This window comes from Schistocerca americana, chromosome 3 (assembly GCF_021461395.2).
Source record: "Schistocerca americana isolate TAMUIC-IGC-003095 chromosome 3, iqSchAmer2.1, whole genome shotgun sequence".
Lineage (NCBI taxonomy): Eukaryota > Metazoa > Arthropoda > Insecta > Orthoptera > Acrididae > Schistocerca > Schistocerca americana.
Window position 1 is genome coordinate 573118632 of NC_060121.1, and position 19553 is coordinate 573138184.

Here is a 19553-nt window from a genome sequence, read left to right on the forward strand (position 1 = left end):
TGAAAAACACTTATAATTACTTACAAGTCGAGTCTTTACCGTCAAAGGTACAGTAGATATAGACGATGAGAAAACAATGACATCTTACGAGAATAATGACCCGTACCCTTCCTAATCACTTTATTGCAACACGAAAAGCTCACCAGTATCAAATGCTAGATCACAGCGCATCCTGTAGAGACGTTCCGGCAAGTGCGAGTGAGCAGAATCCCACAGTCGTACGGGTAACGGAGGAGCATGTTGCTCACGGCACACGGGCTATGAAACACGCGGTGCGATGTGTAGAGAAGTTTGTTGGCACCCGTCACCTACCCGAACACAGACGGTCTCGATCATGTAATTATTGTGCTCCTAAGCTTTTCACGTGGAGTCTGTCAGCAGTGTAGGACACACAAACAATAAGATCATACCGACGTCTTCTATACCGTTCTCTTTACAGTATACAGCAGTCCCCCATTTCATGTCAGTTAGGAAAACATCGAAACAATTTTGGAAGCGTCGAATATAGTACCAAAATCAACGAAACTTTGTACCTACAGAAGCGTAAATCTCCCCCTCCACAATCTTTTGAAACGAGTGTTGTACCCACAACACTGAATTTTGCCGTGATAGTCCACCTCTTTTCGCACCCAATACAGTGTCGTGGTTCTGTGCTACATAGACTGGACAAGATCTAGACAGATTGAAAAGGATGAAATACTTGTTGTTAATCTGTGCTCAGAAAGGGCGAAGGACGTTTACCAAAACTGAACAGATTGCTAGTGCTAGTGATATAATAGACCTTTGGTTGTTTGCATCAACTCGATGCTGTTTCACACAGCAGATTTTATATATGTATTTCATATCTATCAGGACACTTCACAAGAAGAGGCTTGTGCTATGAATTTCTAGCATGTCATTCACAAGTGACATTCCAACAGAGTAAAGCACTGAGCGGAACGGTATTTCTGTGGCATCATACTACATGTACTAACCAGAATGGGTCTAAGCTTAGAGTCAAAGACCGCGATCCATGACATCTCTAAAGGCGTCAGAATGTAAGATGGCTGATCTCGGGATATGAGCAGAGTCCAAACTAGTTCTTCCACTTCCTGTGGGGCTGCAGTTCTCTACCCCGACCACTCATCCTCAGCTCTGCCCAGTCCCTCTCCCCCACCCAAAATGGGGGGGGGGGGGGGGGAGAGGAGGGAAGGGATGAAATAACCTGCACAAGAAAAACCCGAAAAGTGCAGAACTTCGGGCGGGGTACATGGAACTATAGAGCGACGGAAAGGCCACCACCCACCACTACTGTGGCCTCTAAGTAGCCGCAGTTACTCAGTGATCCACTGCTGTTACTTCCAAAACTCTGATCATTAACAAAAATTATCGAGGGAAAATTTCATAATAGACACAGCGGCTCAATTTTATTTTATGAGGTGCCATGTGGTCAAAAAAGAAAGTTGGTGGCGTACGATCTGTAAAATTAAAAGGTTAAATAGCAATAGGCTGCACAGTTAAAGAGAAGTTGTGATTGACTTCGAGATAGGCCAAAATGAATATGTATCGGGAATGCAAATAATAAGTAACCGAGGTAAACGCGACGAAGGTATATTGGTGAAAGATTAGATTTTCTCATGGGTTACCACACTCACAAGGATTACCATGAGTGCGAGGTTGCAAAATGGCCAATGATGTTTACGGCGTCCGACCTCCGACGTATTGTCTACCATGCAGCCATAATACTGGCTGTTAATTGCAACAGGGGGCGGGGCTGGAAGTGTCCCAGTATGAGTACAGCAGAGGCTACGGAGGATAGCTGAACTGCTTAGTCGACGAATAACTCAAATGGTTCAAATGGCTCTGAGCACTATGGGACTCAACTGCTGAGGTCATTAGTCCCCTAGAACTTAGAACCAGTTAAACCTAACTAACCTAAGGACATCACAAACATCCATGCCTGAGGCAGGATTCGAACCTGCGACCGTAGCGGTCTCGCGGTTCCAGACTGCAGCGCCTTTAACCGCACGGCCACTTCGGCCGGCACGAATAACTCACAAAAGTGCTACAGTGCTAGTCGTGTTGATACAAAGCAGGGTAATGGCAACGATAAACAAATCAAATATTATACTGTATCTACAGTAATAGTTCCCGAAGTTGACATTTTACCAGAAGGAAACCCAAGTAATTTCGAAGAGTGAGAAAGAAGTGGCAGATGAAACATTAGAGTTTCTACGAGATGAATCAGTGGAGTGTGTGCTGTAGTTTACGGTCGACAGTGCGTACAATGTACCTGAAGACTACAATGATGACGATACGTGCTTAAAAAGTGAATGTGTCATTGAAACGGGTGTCAGATCATGTATTTCATCATCCACTTCGGACAGGGAGTCACAGATTCAGTCTCCAGTGAAACGTAGCAGAGGACAGTCGTTGTCCATGCAGCGGGTACTGAACACAATCACGTATATGGAAGGTCATCCGCTGAGTTAAACGTTCTGTGCCGGCCAGAGTGGCCGAGCGGTTCAAGGCGCTACAGTCTGGAACCGCGCGACCGCTTCGGTCGCAAGTTCGAATCCTGCCTCGGGCATGGATGTGTGTGACGTCCTTAGGTTAGTTAGGTTTACGTAGTTCTAAGTTCTAGGGGACTGATGACCTCAGAAGTTAAGTCCCATAGTGCTAGAGCCATTTTAAGCATTTTTTGAACGTTCTACATTGTTTGTAGATCTCATGGAGTTCGCCTTCGATCTTGTTGGCGCGAACCTGTGTGATCACTCTGGCGCGCAATTTTTTATTCTTTGTTCATGGTGCAAGTTAATAGTTTGATTTGAAGAATCCTTGAATGTTGACGATGTCCATTTTGAGAAGATAATACATGCACCCCACAGAAGATTGATCTCTGAACCTTCCGGACACTCATTTACTATCGTCTTCCTGATGTACATGATCAGTCACTGGCAATTAATATTTTACCTTGTACAATTATTAATAGAAGACTTTCAAATGAGCATTACTAAAGACTACAGTTGCTCCCTCACACTCAATGGGTTCCTTGTCAGATTAATGTAGCAGAAAGAGAAATCCGATTCGGTCATAGTAACTGTAGCTGCAATGAGAACCTTAATATTCAGACACAGGAATAAGTATTAGTGCTGATGAGGTAACGCACTAACCGAATAGCAAAGTAGTTACGCCGTTCTCAGTCGACGTGTATATAATTGAATGTGAGTGCATCACCCTCGAGAACAGATGAAACTCTGTAGACCTAAGTGACAGTGTAAACAGAGTCATCAGGAAACGGTGACTTGCTAGACCACAGGCATTGGTGTGTAGCGAGAAGTGTCAGGGTCGTTAAAGAAGAGCCAAGTGGAGAACTGCGTATTCCAGAAAGCATTGTAGTTGCTACAGTGTGGAACACAGATCCAAAAGAAGTGATTGAAGTACTTACCAAGGAGCAAGAGATGCAGGTTGTAAATCCCCGTAACGACAGTGCGAGTAAATTAACTGGTGATAGTTTCACCCGCTACACATAGCCTCGTTGATAATTTCCGAGAATGGGGTAATCTTCCATAACTCCCTTAGTTCAACTCACAATACATATCGCGGCTCAGGAAGCAGTGAGAGTAAGTCGAGACTGAGCGTTCTATTGGATTACATTCTTAATAAGTTTTACATGCACTTATTAATGAAGCCAAACCAGTATTAGCGTGTATAGAACGTGACGACAAGCAAATAATGCAGTGCTCACTTTAAAAATACCAGGCTGCTATGTAGCACACTATAATACATCATGAAATTTTTTGCCTCTCAGAACACTTCTAGTAGTACAAAAAGAGAGCTTAAATCTGTATATCATAAATCACAGAACAATTTCAAAAGGATAACAAGAAAAGTTATATAATTTTAACCCCAAACACAATGCCGAAAACATACCTTACCAAAATCTGACTCCGTAAACTCATCACCATCAGCAGCATTTTCCTTTCTAGGATTAAGCTGTTGCCTGTTCCGAACCCCGTAACAAAATCTTTACCACCTTTTTCGAGGTGTTCCAATACCTCTTTTCTCATTGGGCTTGAAGTTCAGAATTTTATGGAGAATTCTGCGGCATACCATTCTTGTGAAGTGTTGTCTCTAATCTTGCACGCTACCTCTCAAAATTTTTTCATAAATGTTAAAAATATTTTATTCTGTTCTAATATTTTCATTTCTAATCATCTCTCTTCTTGTGCAGCCCTTAGCCTTTCTTAGGAACCTCATGTGAATTGTTTTAATTTTTCTATAGTCATCCAGATTTCGCTTCCAACGATAACAGACGAACCGCAATTACTTTGTAGAATTTTGTGATGGTCGCTTTTTGTACTTTATGGCCCAATGTTCTGCTAATATGAGCGCAGACTGCCCGACATTTGTGTATTTTATTTTCAGTATCAGAATAATAAAGAAAAGTTATTGAACAGCCTAAACAAGAGATGTGAGGCATTTGTTGTAAAACTGAATTATCCAGACCAATTTTTGATCTGACTGAATACTTACCTTGGAATGCTATTGATTTCATTTTATTATTATAAAATTTAAAGTTGTACTTCTTACAAATTTCCTGCAGCAAGCATACAGATCTTTGAAGATCATCTTCATTCTTCTGAATGATAACGATATCATCAGCAAACAACAGTATATCCAGGTATTCCTCGTTCGTTTATCTTAGTTCCATTGTTTACTTCACATTTCCATTTATGAAGAATGAGAAAATGATTGTCCACACTGTTGTCTGACATCTTGGTTAATAATTATTTCTTCTAGTCGATTCCTACCTCTGGTTATTACAAAGCATCTAGTTTTGTATAGACTTTTCACCACCTCTATTAGATGATAAGGACATCCAGATTCAGACGCAATCTTCCCCAGGCTATCACAGCCCACACGGCCAAAAGCCTTCTCAAGATCAATTAGGGCCATACGTGTTTCTATATTAAATTCTCTGTGTTTTTCTATAATATTTTTAATGATAAAAATGGTTCAAATGGTTCTGAAAACTATGGGACTTAACTAATGAGGTCATCAGTACCCTAGAACTTAGAACTACGTAAACCTAACTAACCTAAGGGCATCACACACATCCATGCCCGAGGCAGGATTCGAACCTGCGAGCGTAGCGGTCGCGCGGTCCCATACTGTAGCGCCTAGAACCGCTCGGCTACTCCAGCCGGCCATTTTAATTACAAGCACATTGTTTGTGCATGAATGACCTCATCTAAATCCATTTTATTCTTCAGAAAAAAATAACTTCTTTGATATTCTTCATGTGGTCATTGATTATCTTTGAGTATAGTTTACTTTCACAGTTTAGAAGACTGATGCCACAATAGTTTTTACACTCATCACGTTTCACTTTCCTCGAAAGAGAGATCACTTCTGCTCCATACCAACGGTCTGGGATCTTGCACTTCGTCCAGTATTCCTTTATTAATTGTAGAAGTCTTTTATCCAGTGGTAACCCTCCATATCTAATTAGTTTGGGATTTATTCCATCTATTCAAGTAAAGTAAAAGACAAGGGGCCCAAGCATAGTAAGTAAAGTCTCATCCTTATGGTAACGCATTGCACAGTAAGTAAGAGAGCAATTCAGTCAACATCACAGTAAAACAGGTAAAAATTTCTTAGAACACAACATGTAACTATTGGCTAGTTTTAACACAGTATCCCCTATAACGGCGTCACCCTACTGGAAATATGATCAGTAACACAATTTAGATCCACCAAGCAAGACACAATAGCCAGCACTACAAAGATTTGCAACTGACATAACAGGCAAAACCAGCTTTAACCACCGTACCTCAACACGTACCATGGCTAATATTAACTTCTACTCCGCCAGCACCACTCTTCTTGAATCCACCTAGTCAAGCACCGCCTGCTCTTCCACAGCAAGACCAATGCGCTGTGTGGACAGGCAGCACGTCAAACCCAACTCCCAGACTCCACCAGATGGCCTCTGCTGTTTTGTTACACGAACTTCTTCTCTGCCTCGTCCAGCTCGCTACCATCTTAGATAATCACATCCCTCGTGATCCCTTGCTGCCCACCTTCATGCCAGCACCTCTCCATTGGGGCGCCACGTGTGGCAGCGCTCGCCATCTACTGCCGTGCAGTAGGTGACCTGTACGTGACCCACATACAAATTGTTCTGGCGCAACAACAAGCGCGGGAACGAAGAGTATGAACCCAAGGCCAGAATGGGTGGTGAGGCGACGCCATCCAATAGCCCGTTGACAAGGGTAACGCCATGACAGGAGCGACCTCTGCTACAAGTGAATACAAGCGCCGCTCCTGCCAGCCTCGACCGGGCGTTAGTGAACAGCTTCAGCGCCGCCTAGAAGAGAGTGCTGTGAATTCAGTTATTAGTGATCCACAAACAGTGTGACAAACTTGCAAGAACTCTGACTTGGTTGCATGTCGCCCATCGCTTGTCACACCTTTGTAAATACAAGTTAAGCGTTGCCTATCTGCTTTATTAAAATAAAACTACTAATGTTATTTGCTTGAATTGTTGTATAGCATTCCGAGAACGCAGCATCCCTTAGGTACCCTATACGAGATGAGTGGACAGGACACCACATTTGGCGACAAGGACTCAACACAAATCATGCCTGATACAACCCACAAGCCGCTAGGAAAGAAAATGTCACGGAACGCATAACATGGTATGGGAGAAGCAGTACCCGTCATTCAAGGACTGTGTAGAACTCCAAATAGTCTACAAGTTGTAGTCAAGAGATGATTAATGAGCAGCTGGCTCAGGGTTTTTCGAACCTAGAGAACCATCAGATCGACCGAGGCCATGACTAATACTAATTGTCTGGAAAAATAATCTACAGGAAAACAGAAAGACATGTATTTCGTTGGTAACGGGAAGTTGAATGCTGTAATGTCACCACGTATTCATCCGTTGCCAAGTATGATATAATCCTCTGGTTTTCTTGCTTCATAGGAAATCTTCTCTGTTTGTGATTTAACTGGTGCATACAGGGATAAAACATCATTTACTGTGCCTAGGAGTGCATACAACTGTCTCCCTTTGGTATTCACACTGCACAAGCAACATTTCAGTGACTAAAGGGTACTGTCGTCAGAGGATTAACAACCATACTCAATTATGGTCTCATTTTAAGCCAAGACATATAACAACATGCTGAAAGGTGGTGAGCACTATTTGAGACACTTCACATGCAAATCTTTGATAGTCCATGTTAAAATTTCATTTCCTTGTACCTGAAATAGAATATTTAGGAAACAGGATAACCACAGATCGAGCATAACCTTCTTTAGAACTAGTAGAAGCTGAGAGGAGCTATAGGGAACCGGTAAACCTGAGAAAACTGCACGCATTCGTACACGTTGTTAATTATTACTGAAGATTCATTTCGCGGTATGGTGGCACAATATGCCTGATGGCTACTCAAAAATGTAGCGGTTTTTTACTTGGCGTTCCAGATATTCAAAATCAATAGAAACACAGAAAATTGGTTTGGCAAAGGACCCATTATTGGCTTGTCCAGACTAAACAAAACCCTACATCCCAGCAAATGAGGCTAGCAGTTGAGACGTCTTATCATAAGTAACTAACAGAAAAGAGCATCAATTTCCAGTAGTTTTCCTCCCTTCTGAAAGGGACAGAAAAGGAGGTACGTCTTCTATACACCATAAACTAGTCAGTTGAGAATTCATTGTAGTAACAGATCATGCACCACTGAAGTGACTTCTAGACCTGGAAGACCTCAGCAGCAGATTACCCTTGTGAGCTTTGCATTTAAGTGAGTACTAATTCCATGTAGTGATCGACCGGGGAAATGAGATGTTGTATTTCCACACCGCCACATCTCGTCTCATAAAACTCTGATTTGAGTAATGAAAGAGGCCAAGAGGCATTTATTTGGCAATGTATAATATTTAACTACGCATTGTAATTATGAATTTTGATGATTTAAAAGTGGAAATGAATCCAGCGCCACTGACTCGCCTAAGAAACTACAAACTAGTTCAGCGTGCATATAAGAACATCGATATTAAAGACAGACTGTGAAGACATTCGAATATTAAAAAAAAAAAAAAAAAAAAAAAAAAGACAGCGCGCAACCCATCGTCCACTGCAGGGCGATATCACTCTCTTTTTATCTCCTGTATAATGCGGACGCACCATTACATAGGCGTCAATATAAGATCTGCAATTTGTTCAAATCTACAGAGATATATTGTTATTTTGTTGCATGTGAGACTAGTATGTGTGAAAAACGCAGAGTGGTGAATGAATGAACATTTCTACGTGATTTCTAAACTTTTCAAACGACTCAGGCTCTGTCATTGTTGTTGACGTAAGTATTAACATGTTATATTTGTTTCAAACCCAAGCTCGTAATAATAGTGTCAATTACTCTAAATTTGTGTTTGCTTTGGTAGTTGGACAATCTTAATCATTTACTTTCTATGTGCCAAGTTTTTTCACAGAGACAACCGTATCCGAGGTGTCATTGTGTAGACAGAACAGTCGAGGCCGACGTTAACGTACTACTTATATTACTTATTCTTCAAACTGAGTTTTAAACTGGCCCTTAGGTACATTTTCAGAGTTAGTGACGTCCGGGAATTTCTTAGCAAACTTTACTTCTCAAGTCGCACATCGCTCGCACAAAGCCTCGCTGTTCCACAATGGTACGCGGCGCCTTCTAAACGGGAACGGGAGCCACGCAAGTATATGTTGCTTCCCCTTCTCAGTCTGAAGCTTAATAATAATATTTGCTTACAGAAAGCACATAGCAGTCCTGATAGATTAAGTAGGGAAGACAGAGAATGATTCACAACTCTTAGGAAAGACGAGTTAATGAACTGACATGCCGTATCAATTATGAAAACAAGTTTTAGGTAGTGTAGGTGCCCACCAGATGCAGGGCCCTACGGGAGTGTAGCACAAACAAGCGGACGTGCGATGGTGAACTACTTTGGAGCATTGGGGTCCAAACATCACTTAATAATCAAACATTTAATTTCCAAGAATTGTCCGTTCACTGTCTTTTTACCGGCGCTGCCTATGAGTGCTGAGCTCGCGCTGCATCAAGCCGCAAAGTAGCACGTTAGCGCCAGGCGACGAATTTGCCGGCGCAGACTAGGGCGCTCACGGAGTCAGCTGCACTAGAGGCGTCACACGAAATTCTTGAGGTAAAAGTACAAGAACACTGAAACCCTTAATGTGGATACCATTCTAAGGATATATTTGACTCCAGTGAGTGGGTAAGTTGCTCTCTAACATGCATTCTTCTTGTGCAATATACTGTGTTTCCTTCGCTCCACCATCTGTGAATGTAGCAGGAAATGGTAGTAGGATGTATAATACTCGCGTATGTTAATTATTTGCTAGTCAACTTAATTGCAATGAATAGTCCACTGTCACATAGACGTTCATACGTCTTTTTATTGTAGGTGGTATCATGAATGTGATATAATTTTTTCATAGAGGATCGTCGTTTTTAAGTATTCCGAATTATCCCAAAGGTTTTATCTCATTGCTAACTGAAGTCCAGGGTTAAGATACTTCACTACTGACGCTTTGGTTCTGTTGTCCATCATACGGTGTCGGGAAACGGCAGCAGTGGCACGTTCTCGCGCCAGAAGTCCATGCGCTCGCCAAGCCTGTCGTGTGCGAGCGAGAAGTTGGCCTGCATCAGCAGGTAGCTGCGGCTGCTCAGGTCGTACGGCTCCCACACCACAGGGTCCGCCTCAGGGGTGGGGTTCCTGTCGGGAGACACAACATATCCATCGTCTTTGAGATGTTGTAGAGATATTCACAAGTACACTCTAAAGAACAAAACAGAAAACTCCTCATTACAACCGTGCGTAAATAAGCCTAAATTACTGTACATATTCAAGCAATCTGGAAGCATAATTCACTGCCACTGTACGTGCTCCAAGTTGATGTTAAAGGCTACTTCTGGCTTGTATATGTTTACGTTCAGTGATGAATCTGACCTGTCACAACATGAAGCAAATGCAGTTATTAATATTTCTATTTCCTTTATCACTGTGTATATCGAATCAGTTCTCGGAAGTGAAACAACGTATTTAGATTTCAGTATTCTTTCAAAAATTGATTATCTTTAAAATTAATTTTTTGTGTAATGGAAAAGCACTGAGAAGTAGCATAAAAATGACATTTGAAAAATGAGAGCCACCGTTGTGCAATTGGTAGTTCTAATGCAACCACTCACCAGGAAAGTACTTGGGCTCGAACAAACAGATCTGTATGAACGTTTGGTTACAAGACCATTATGTACCTCTGAATGTGCTGGTGGGTGTCGTTTTTCTGCAAAACTCTGCAGTCATGCTCTAGATATCATTGTAGATGTAATTGTAGACGCCATAAACAATGCAGGAATCTTAACTATAAATGTAAATGCGGAATGTCAATAAAATGCTCCGAGCAATACGAATGACTACGAAACGCACAGTGAAGAAATGCAAGTTGATCGCATGGCGTATTTGCACATTCTATAATATCAGTGTTGAACGCCACGTCAGTGACACTTTTGAAGTTGTTCACTGGTTCACCAATATCGTAGCCAGCGTTCTGCCACGCGTAACGAAGCATTGGTCTGTATACTCCCGTAGATAACTGATTGTAAATTACAGAATGCATATTCATGATAAAGAATCTGTCGTGCAATTTCGGCTGGAACGTAGTTTAATGAAGTCTGTTATTCTCTTGGCATATATTTTATATTGCCTGAAGAAATACATATCCAGACGTTGTGCATATTTTGTAGTTTTAGGCGGAATGATTTTTAAATCTACATGTTTTCCGCCAGATGCTTCCAGTAGTACTCGTTCATCCTTATGTCCAGACCAGGAGTCACAAAGTACTAATAACTTTCTCGACAAATGTGGATTCAAAACAGACAGATAAAACGCCTTCAGATGTTGCTTCGTCATCTTCCTACTCACACTTGCATCGACGATGACATTTGGAGGGCACCGCGTTTCTATTTCCCTTGACACGCGGGGTCCAAACTTTCCACTGGATTCTTGGAAGCAAATACAGAGTTTGTCTGCCAATCGTCCGTCCATTGATATGGCAACATCGATCGTGTAACTCTGTGTTGCACAGTTAAATGATTGCAACATCGCGACAGTGTTTCTCTCCCCTTTCATGCATAGTGTTCTGACACAAGAAAGTTCATAGTTGAATTGACTCTGATCACAGTTCCATACAGAACGAATATCGATGTTTTCTCTCGTGATATGCTCATTGACGTCAGCAACAAACGTTTGAGCTCTTTCAATCAGCTCTTCTTCGTCATTCTTATCTTTTCGTGCTTGGAGCATAGTGATACGGCGTGATGTTATCTTAAACTCCATTTTCAAATTGGTAATAAATACTGAATAGTGTATAGTTTGTACACCCGAGATTTCTGGCTACGTCCAATGCCCAATGTTGTAAATGCCAATAATGAACGGCGGAACCGCATTCTCGCGGTTCATTGAATTTCGCCATTACACGCTCCTTGATAGTCTTGAACAGCAGTGTACGATTTCCTTTGAAAACTGTATTTCCTCCTCTTTTCTTTTCCACGTAATCCAGTGTGTATTTAATATTGCTTTAGACTTCAGTTTAGGGTATCTTTTCAGAAGCTTGTCGTATGTGTCGAAACCTCTTACGTAATAATCATCGTACATGTTCTCCAGTGTGATGTCATCAAACGCCGTGATGATACTTGCAACTTTAACCTTCTTCTTGGGAGACGGTTGGTATTCACTGTCACTGCTTCCATCGCCTCTTCCCGCACTTGTCGTAGCACTACCGTTTGCAATGAGTTGTTCGTCATTATCATCCCTATCATCTTCATTATGTGTCAGTGTTACAACAGTATCTGTTTCTAACTTCTGCTCATATTTGTTCACTATAATAGATACCATAAAACATGCGCATGATTCGTCTTCCACACCAATACCATCTTCACGAAGAAGGGTTCTTCGTAACTTCATCTCAACCAATCGCAATACATTAGCAGGATTGATTACCAATCGCCGAGCCATCCTACGCTTCAATACACAAATAATGTCACAAAACGCAACTTCAGAGGCACACTGGACCGTCCCTACTGGTCTCGACTGGCGTACCGGCAGGTCAGTGTGCAATGCGGCATGGCATACGCAGAGGCCTCTAACGGACGAGTGCAGAGTTTTGCAGATGCGGGAGTATCATCAGTGCAATAAGAGACCTTTCGATTATTTCTCAGACGATTTTGGTTTATTTGTGTTTGTTCAGCCCATGTACTTTCCTGGTCAGTGGCGACAGACAGAGGAACAATGATAATGACCACAGGAAGAGTTATAGGCATATTGTAGCAAAAATGCCAGCTAGTTTGAAACACCTGAAACCTAGGCTACAGGAAAAGGCCTTAAACGCCATTCAGGATCTCATATCTCATGATCGTCCACTTCTCCTCAAGTGGGTTAATTTAGATGAATGTACCTTAGTGTAATGTTTAATCGTTAGAACAGAAACAATCTTGGCGTTAATGACGGTCGTTTTTGAACCGTTATCAGCAAGGAGCGGTGGCAACTAGCGGAATGTGTCAGATAACGACATATCGACTCAATTAATGATGTCGAGACGTATCTACGATGACAAAGGCGCTAAAATCAACTAGTCCACGTCACTTTTTACTACGTAGCACTATATGTAACTAAATTGGTTTCGTTGTGTGCATTATAGAATTTACCATCAGTCTCTGTTACATAATTTGAGTATGAACAAGAGAGATGCTTAATACCGGAAAATAAAGTACTCAGTTGAAAAGTAGATAAATCTGAGACATCGCAATTGGGGGATGGAAGCTGTGAGTCTAATCAGCAGTCGTCATCCATCAGTCCTTAGGTTTGTCGCAGTCAACCACGACTACGTCTCCTTCTCAGAGTAGTACTTGCATCCAAGCCTAAATTATTTGTTGCGTGTAGTCGAATCTTTATCTTCGACGAAAGTTTTTAACCTGTAAAGATCCCTCTGGTACCACGAGAGTATAAAGGCAGAAGTCTATTTCAGGCCTTTTCCTCACATTTTTATCTTAATTTTATGCTTGATTTCCGTATGAGATTCTTCTGTTTCATATACTTTCCGATTCGATTAATTTGCTGACTTAGCACTTGTATCGGGAGCTGATTACATTCGTGATTGTGGCTAAGACTGTACCAACGTAGATAACTCATCTCTCTGTGCAGAATGCAACATACCGTACCAACAGTAGCCGTTTCTCTTTAACTCATCTAGCTCTGGGACTACCGGAAATTATTTCCACTTCAGGCGGGCTGCAGGTGAAGCTTTCAAATGCTGTAGAGGGATCATCCATCAATGAAAGCGCTATTTTCGCGGTAATAGACCATATAAACAGCCGAGCCATATTTTTAGCTCTAATCCTGCGGATAACCTGGACAATTGGACAGGACAGGCCAAGGAGCGTCTAGCGCTTTTCGCAGCAGAACGGAGCACTGGAGTGGTGGGTCGAGAATTTCGCCTGATAGCGAACTGTCGGTGGAGTCTTAAACTGTCCGCTTGCCGATACCCCTCGGCGTTTGGTCTTCAGACTCCATTCCGGACGCTAGATATGCGGCCACACGTGCGTCTATGGTTTTTCTTACCTCTGCCTTTCTATGGGAACGCAGGGCAAAGCTCACACCAAAATTTCCAGAATTTCTACAAGCGAGTTTGGCCATGAGAATATGGATGAACACTGTTCTCGTTTCTGAAAGCTCAGAGCTTATTGTCGGCTACATTATTAGCTTGTTGGTGGGAATTTGTTAGCTGACTTTCAGATCCCTTTTTGGAGGAGCTCTTAGGCCCTGTCTGTGATTGGCTAGAAGAACTGCGCCGAGTATATTTCCGAGGTCTGAAGGAAAACTTTCTAGAATTAGAGAAGTACTCTTACTCTGGACTCAACTTATGGTTCCACGTGTGTTCGTGTTTCCTTGAGTTCGGCATTGTGCCAGGTCGTCAAAGTTCAACACTGGACTTAATTTGGACTTTTCTGCATCTCTGAAAGGTAATAATGCAGGTGCCTCGAAATCACAACATTCCGATACACACTGACCACAACTGGCAGCCACTGTAGTACATGGCACAGAGACCCTTCCTCAGCCAGCCCGGTCACAACCACGGTACGACCGCTATTCCAGTGCGCTCGCCAAAATTCTGAAGTCACGAGAAGTGAGAGGGGAGGAGTTCATTACGAATTATGTTCTCAGTTTGTGCATCATACGCCCTACGCACTCCACCAAGTTGTATGCATGTGTTCTACAGTCTAATTTGCTCTTTCAAGGGGATCCTTTTCCGTATTCAAATAACCACTCATTTTTCGATTTTGTGTTGAGTCCATTCGCTGGTGTTCATACGTCTTGTGACGATCTTGCTAATCCTCTTATTACTTGTTAAACTGTTGAACACTCTGTTCTGACCCATACTGTTCTTTGTAATTTTTTTCATTACTACAGATTTTTATATCACCATTTGAATTCACAGATTTTTTCCGTTATGCGTATGAACGCCACTTCAATCGTAATTGTCCAGTATCATGTTCGTGATGACTTAAGTAAGCATTCATTATTTTTTACTTTATTCTGTTGTAGTAAAGTCATTAGAAAGTTTTTTTTAAATCTCATATTTGATTTACTTTGCTGAAATTTACGTTTTCTAACTAAATTCCATATTTACTGATTCAAGCTCTACGAATCAGTGGCTAACAAAATAATTTATCCATTTGAGCGCCAAAGTCTTCCAACCACAAGCAACAGTCAGGGTCCCCGAAACGTTCAGGAACTTATTTTATGGCGTTTCCAGTGAGTACACGGGGGTAATATATCATTTCATACGATCGAGGATGAGAGCACATGTAGAGCTAGAGGTTGCGATCGCAGTTCACCTGGCTTCTGGCAAAATTTATCACTTCATGTCTCGACACGTGTCCTATCATCCTTACTCTTCTCTTAGCCACTGTTTTCTACTTTTTTTTGTAGATGACTTTATGGAAAACCTCTTCATTTCTTATTTAATCAGTTTACTTCATTTTAAATATTCTTCTTTATAACCACAACCCACACGCCTCTTTTTTCTGTTTTTCCACAGTCTTTGACTCAATTCGATACAGTCTTGCTTCCGAGACATAGGATTTCAGAAATTTAATCCTGAAATTTAAGACATTATTTGATAATAATATGCTTCGTTTAGGCAAGAAAGCCCTCTCTGGCCTTTCTAGTTGGTTTTTCTGTCCTTCTTGCTTCATCCATCATCTGTTATTTCGTTTCCAGGATAGTACAGTTCCTCCACTTCATCTACTTCGTGGTCTCCAAAATTTGTGGTAATTTTCTCACTAATCTGGTTTCTGCTACCCTCATAACTTTTTTCTTTCGTGTGCTCTCAATTAATATTCTGCGCTCTGTAGTCTGTTCATTCCAGTGTGTCCGGTAAATTTTTCTCGCTATCACTACAAATGGCAATGTGGTCAAAGAATGCAGGATACAGCTGCAAAAGTACGAGGGCTATTCGGAAAGTAAGGAACGATAGGTTGCGAAATGGAAATCACAGTGAGAATCAGAAGTGTTTTAATTGCAACAGTTAGCTACAACTTCGAACTACTTATCTCCATAGTCGCCGATCCGACTTAGACGTTTGTCGTAGTGTTGTACCAACTTTCCAATACCCTCGTTGTAGAAGGCAGCCGCCAGTGCTTTCCGCCAACTACGCTGGCCCACAGCTCGAGGTCTGTACCAAAATTTCTTCATAGCCAGCGGTTCATGTGAGCAGAGATGAAACTCAGAGGGAGACAATTACGGGCTGTATTGTGGGTAATTAAACATTTCCAATTGGAAACGATGCAGGAGCATCTTCATTGCCCCTGCAGAATGCGGCTGAGAAGAAACCACACAAGTCATGTAATTTGGCTGCATAGCTTCAGGCGAAATTTCTCACCAGGCCCTCGTACTTGGCGTGAGACACTGTTGTTCTAGGTATCTTTATGTGCTCCCTGGGTGCTCAGAACTGAAAAGAACGACGTAACGTGATCGACGGGCATACTAGAGACACTGCCCAACACACCTGTGCGAAACTTCATCGGAGTTTCACTGTGGTTTCCATTTCACGGCCGATCGCTCCTTGATTTCTGTATAACCCACGTATTTTGTGCCCAATTTTATTCACATTACTTACGACTCGTTTGTCTGAGTACTGCATGCCAACATTTTAATTATTATGTTCTGCTCCAAATTTCCTGTCCTAACTAATATTTACGTTGTGTTCTCATTCCCCAACAACAACTAATCCCATAACTTTACGACAGAAGCTCAGGTTATTTGACAGTTATCATGATCAGCGCATATTTTAGTTGTAAATCATATTACAGAAAGAAGAGAGTTACCAAAAATCCTTGAGCAAGCAAGCCTATGTCCGCTAGTAGACACCAGTTAGGTGGACAGAATATTTAGAAAGGATAATGCATATGGGAACAGCTGCCCACAGAGTAATCACTTGAAGGTCAGCAAAGGTGCAAGTACGAGGTAATCACTTCTCAGAAGGAGAAGAGGCGACAGGAAAAAAGCGCAGCTAACTCCTGTTTATAAAAGGGGAAAACAACGGATCCGCAAACCTACAGACCCGTGTCTTTAACATCGATTAGCTGTAGAACATAATCTCGGTTCGAATATAATAGATTTCCTTGAGAGGGAAAACTCTGTTTTAAAAAGCATCGCTCGTGTAAAACTCAGCATTCCGTTTTCTCACGTGGGATACGGCGAACGATGGATGTAGGGCAACAGGCAGATTTCATATTCCTACATTTCTGTAAAGCATTTGACATGGTGCCATAATGACGACTGTTAAGCATACTGAATAGGTTCCTAGGGATACGAGTGGCTCTAAAATTTAAGTAACACAACCCATTGTGTTCTCCTCGACGGCCAGTGCTCATCAGAGACAAGGGTATCGTCAGAAGTGCCCTAGGGAAGTGTGCTGCTATTAATTTGAGGATACATAAATGATCTGGCGAGCAGGGTTAGCAGCAGTCTACGGCTGGTTGCTGGTAATGCAGTGGTGTATGAGAGGGTGCTGTCATTGACTGGCTGTAGGATGATACAAGAAGATTCACGCAAAATTTCTGGTTGGTGTGAATAATGGCAGCTGCCTCCGAATGTAGAAAAACGGAAGTTAATGCAGATGAATCGAAAAACAAAACCATAATGTTCGAATACAGTATTAGTGTTTGCTGCTTGAAACAGTTACGTCGATTAAACATCAGATGTGAATGGCCGACTTCTGTTTATTGGAAGAATTTTATGGAAGTGTGAAGGAGACCTCTATAAGACGCTAGTACGACCCGTTGTTACATACTGTTCCCGTGGTTGGGATCCGCATTCTCTCAGATTACAGCAAGACATCGAAGCAATTCAGAGGGGGTGGGGGTGGGGGAGGAGTTGCATTGGGGGCTGCTATCTTTGTTATCGGTAGATTCGAACGCTAGTATTACGGAGATGCTTCGGAAACCAAATGGGAATCATTGGAGGGAGGGCGATATTCTTTCGAGGAACGGTATTGAGAAAATTTAGAGAATTGGATTTCAGGCTGACAGCAGAACGACTCTACTGCCACCAACGTCCATTCTGTGAAAGCATCATGAAGATAGCTCGTTAGAAATCATATAGATAGTCGTTTATCCTCGCTTTATTTGCGAGTGGAACAGCAAAGGAAATAGCTGATAGCGGTAGTCTACCCTCCGCCACCCACCGTACTATGGCTTGCTGAGTGTGTATGTAGATTCAGATACAGATTTGAAGCTAGGCTCATCGTACAAAAGGTTAGACCAAGCAACCAGTGTATTAATTGGAAAGAACTGCCGATACACTGCAACAGAATGTGCGAAAAGCCCAAAGATAATGAAGGACGTCGGGTGCAGTAGTAATCGAGTAGAAATGATCCTCGAGAAGCGTGTAAAAGGACAACCTTAACCAAAATCAAAGGAGTACAAAAGAAGTGTCCAAGCAGCAACCAGTCATTGAAGTTCAGGCAGGAACCGGTGATATTTGTTGACAGAATTAGCTACTGATGGAGCAGTTGAATTTCATCCAGAAGGCGACAATATTACTTCGGGTAGTGCAGCTAGAACTGATACATAAATGGTTAACTTATAAGTGTCCCCTATATGTTTCATTGAACAGTGTTGAACAAAGACTGTCTATGATTCATATAACAGTGTAGTTTAACTAAGCCAAGGGCCATTGACATAATATTTTAGACCTGGTAGCCACTGATGTACTGTAGTGGTCAGGCCAAGTTGCCACTGAAGTAGCGGAATATTGCTTGTCTCCTGTGAAGTAGGTTCAAATGGCTCTGAGCACTATGGGATTTAACATCTGTGGTCATCAGTCCCCTAGAATTTAGAACTACTTAATGCTAACTAACCTAAGGACATCACCCACATCCATGCCCGAGGCAGGATTCGAACCTGCGACCGTAGCGGTCACGCGGTTGCAGACTGAAGCGCCTAGAACCGCATGGCCACACCGACCGGCTGTGAAGTAGGACAACGGCCAGCGATATAATAACTAGGCCAATAAGTGCCCATTGATTAAGTAGTTACGCCTCTTATCCATTGATTTAATAGACAGCATAACAAATACCAACGACTACACCTTTGCCTGAGTGAGGCACCCCATGTAGTGCATCTGATAGGGTTTGTAGAAAGAAGCCAGGTATCTCTTGTCAGTGTTGATCACATGTGTAATACGATGAAGTAATAAGTAAAGGAATTCCGGCCTATGTGTATGTGTTTGTTGATCTGTTGTTCAGACAGATCTGTTGTTCAGACACCTCACACACAAGCATGAGGGATTGTAGTAAATATACTTGTTTTAAGAATTCATTTAATCTTGCTACTTTGGCAGATCACCATACCCATAATAGAACGTGACCTGCTACCCAGAACGAACCCTAAACAACGAAGGAGACTATTTCCTCTCGACTCCTTTATAATGGTTAATTAGGGGTGAACTACTATTACAGCAGCACAATATTGTCGTCTACTTTCTGACTGCACCGCATAGGTCACACCACTCTACATTGGCAACTTCGACCTGTGCCGGCACATGTCACACCAGCCTGCATCGCTTATGAATCTTTCCATCCCTTAATTACCTAATTCCTTTCATTTCCCAATTTACTTGTTCCATTTATTTTTATGAAGAGTATGTAACGCCATGTTTCTGTTACCCTGCTCCTCCGCACTCTTTTACGTTATATTGCTCCAGATCTGCAGTTTTATGCAATAATTACTTACTATGAGGGAGCTAGATGTGGTTTACACAGCATAGCCACTTTACCTGTCAGTCTATATCTTCATTTCGAATTTTGGCCTCATTGCTGTCCCCCTCCCCCCTCTTCCCCTCCCCCCTGCTCCTTCATCCCCCTCCCCCCCTCCCGCCGGCTAGAGTGGCCGAGTGGTTCTAGGCGCTGCAGCCTGGAACGGCGCGACCGCTACGGTCGCAGG

The 19553-nt window shown here is 42.2% G+C and overlaps 1 protein-coding gene across 1 annotated transcript in view; it reads right to left on the minus strand.

The window, feature by feature from the left end:
- Positions 1–9466: 9466 nt before the first annotated feature.
- The window catches only part of LOC124607254 (cholinesterase-like), a 63297-nt gene continuing 53210 nt past the window's right edge, over positions 9467–19553 (minus strand). The window contains exon 10 of the mRNA XM_047139528.1: positions 9467–9765. Coding sequence (XP_046995484.1) covers positions 9597–9765 — 169 coding nt within the window. The 3' untranslated portion in view covers positions 9467–9596. The remainder of the gene's footprint in view (positions 9766–19553) is intronic.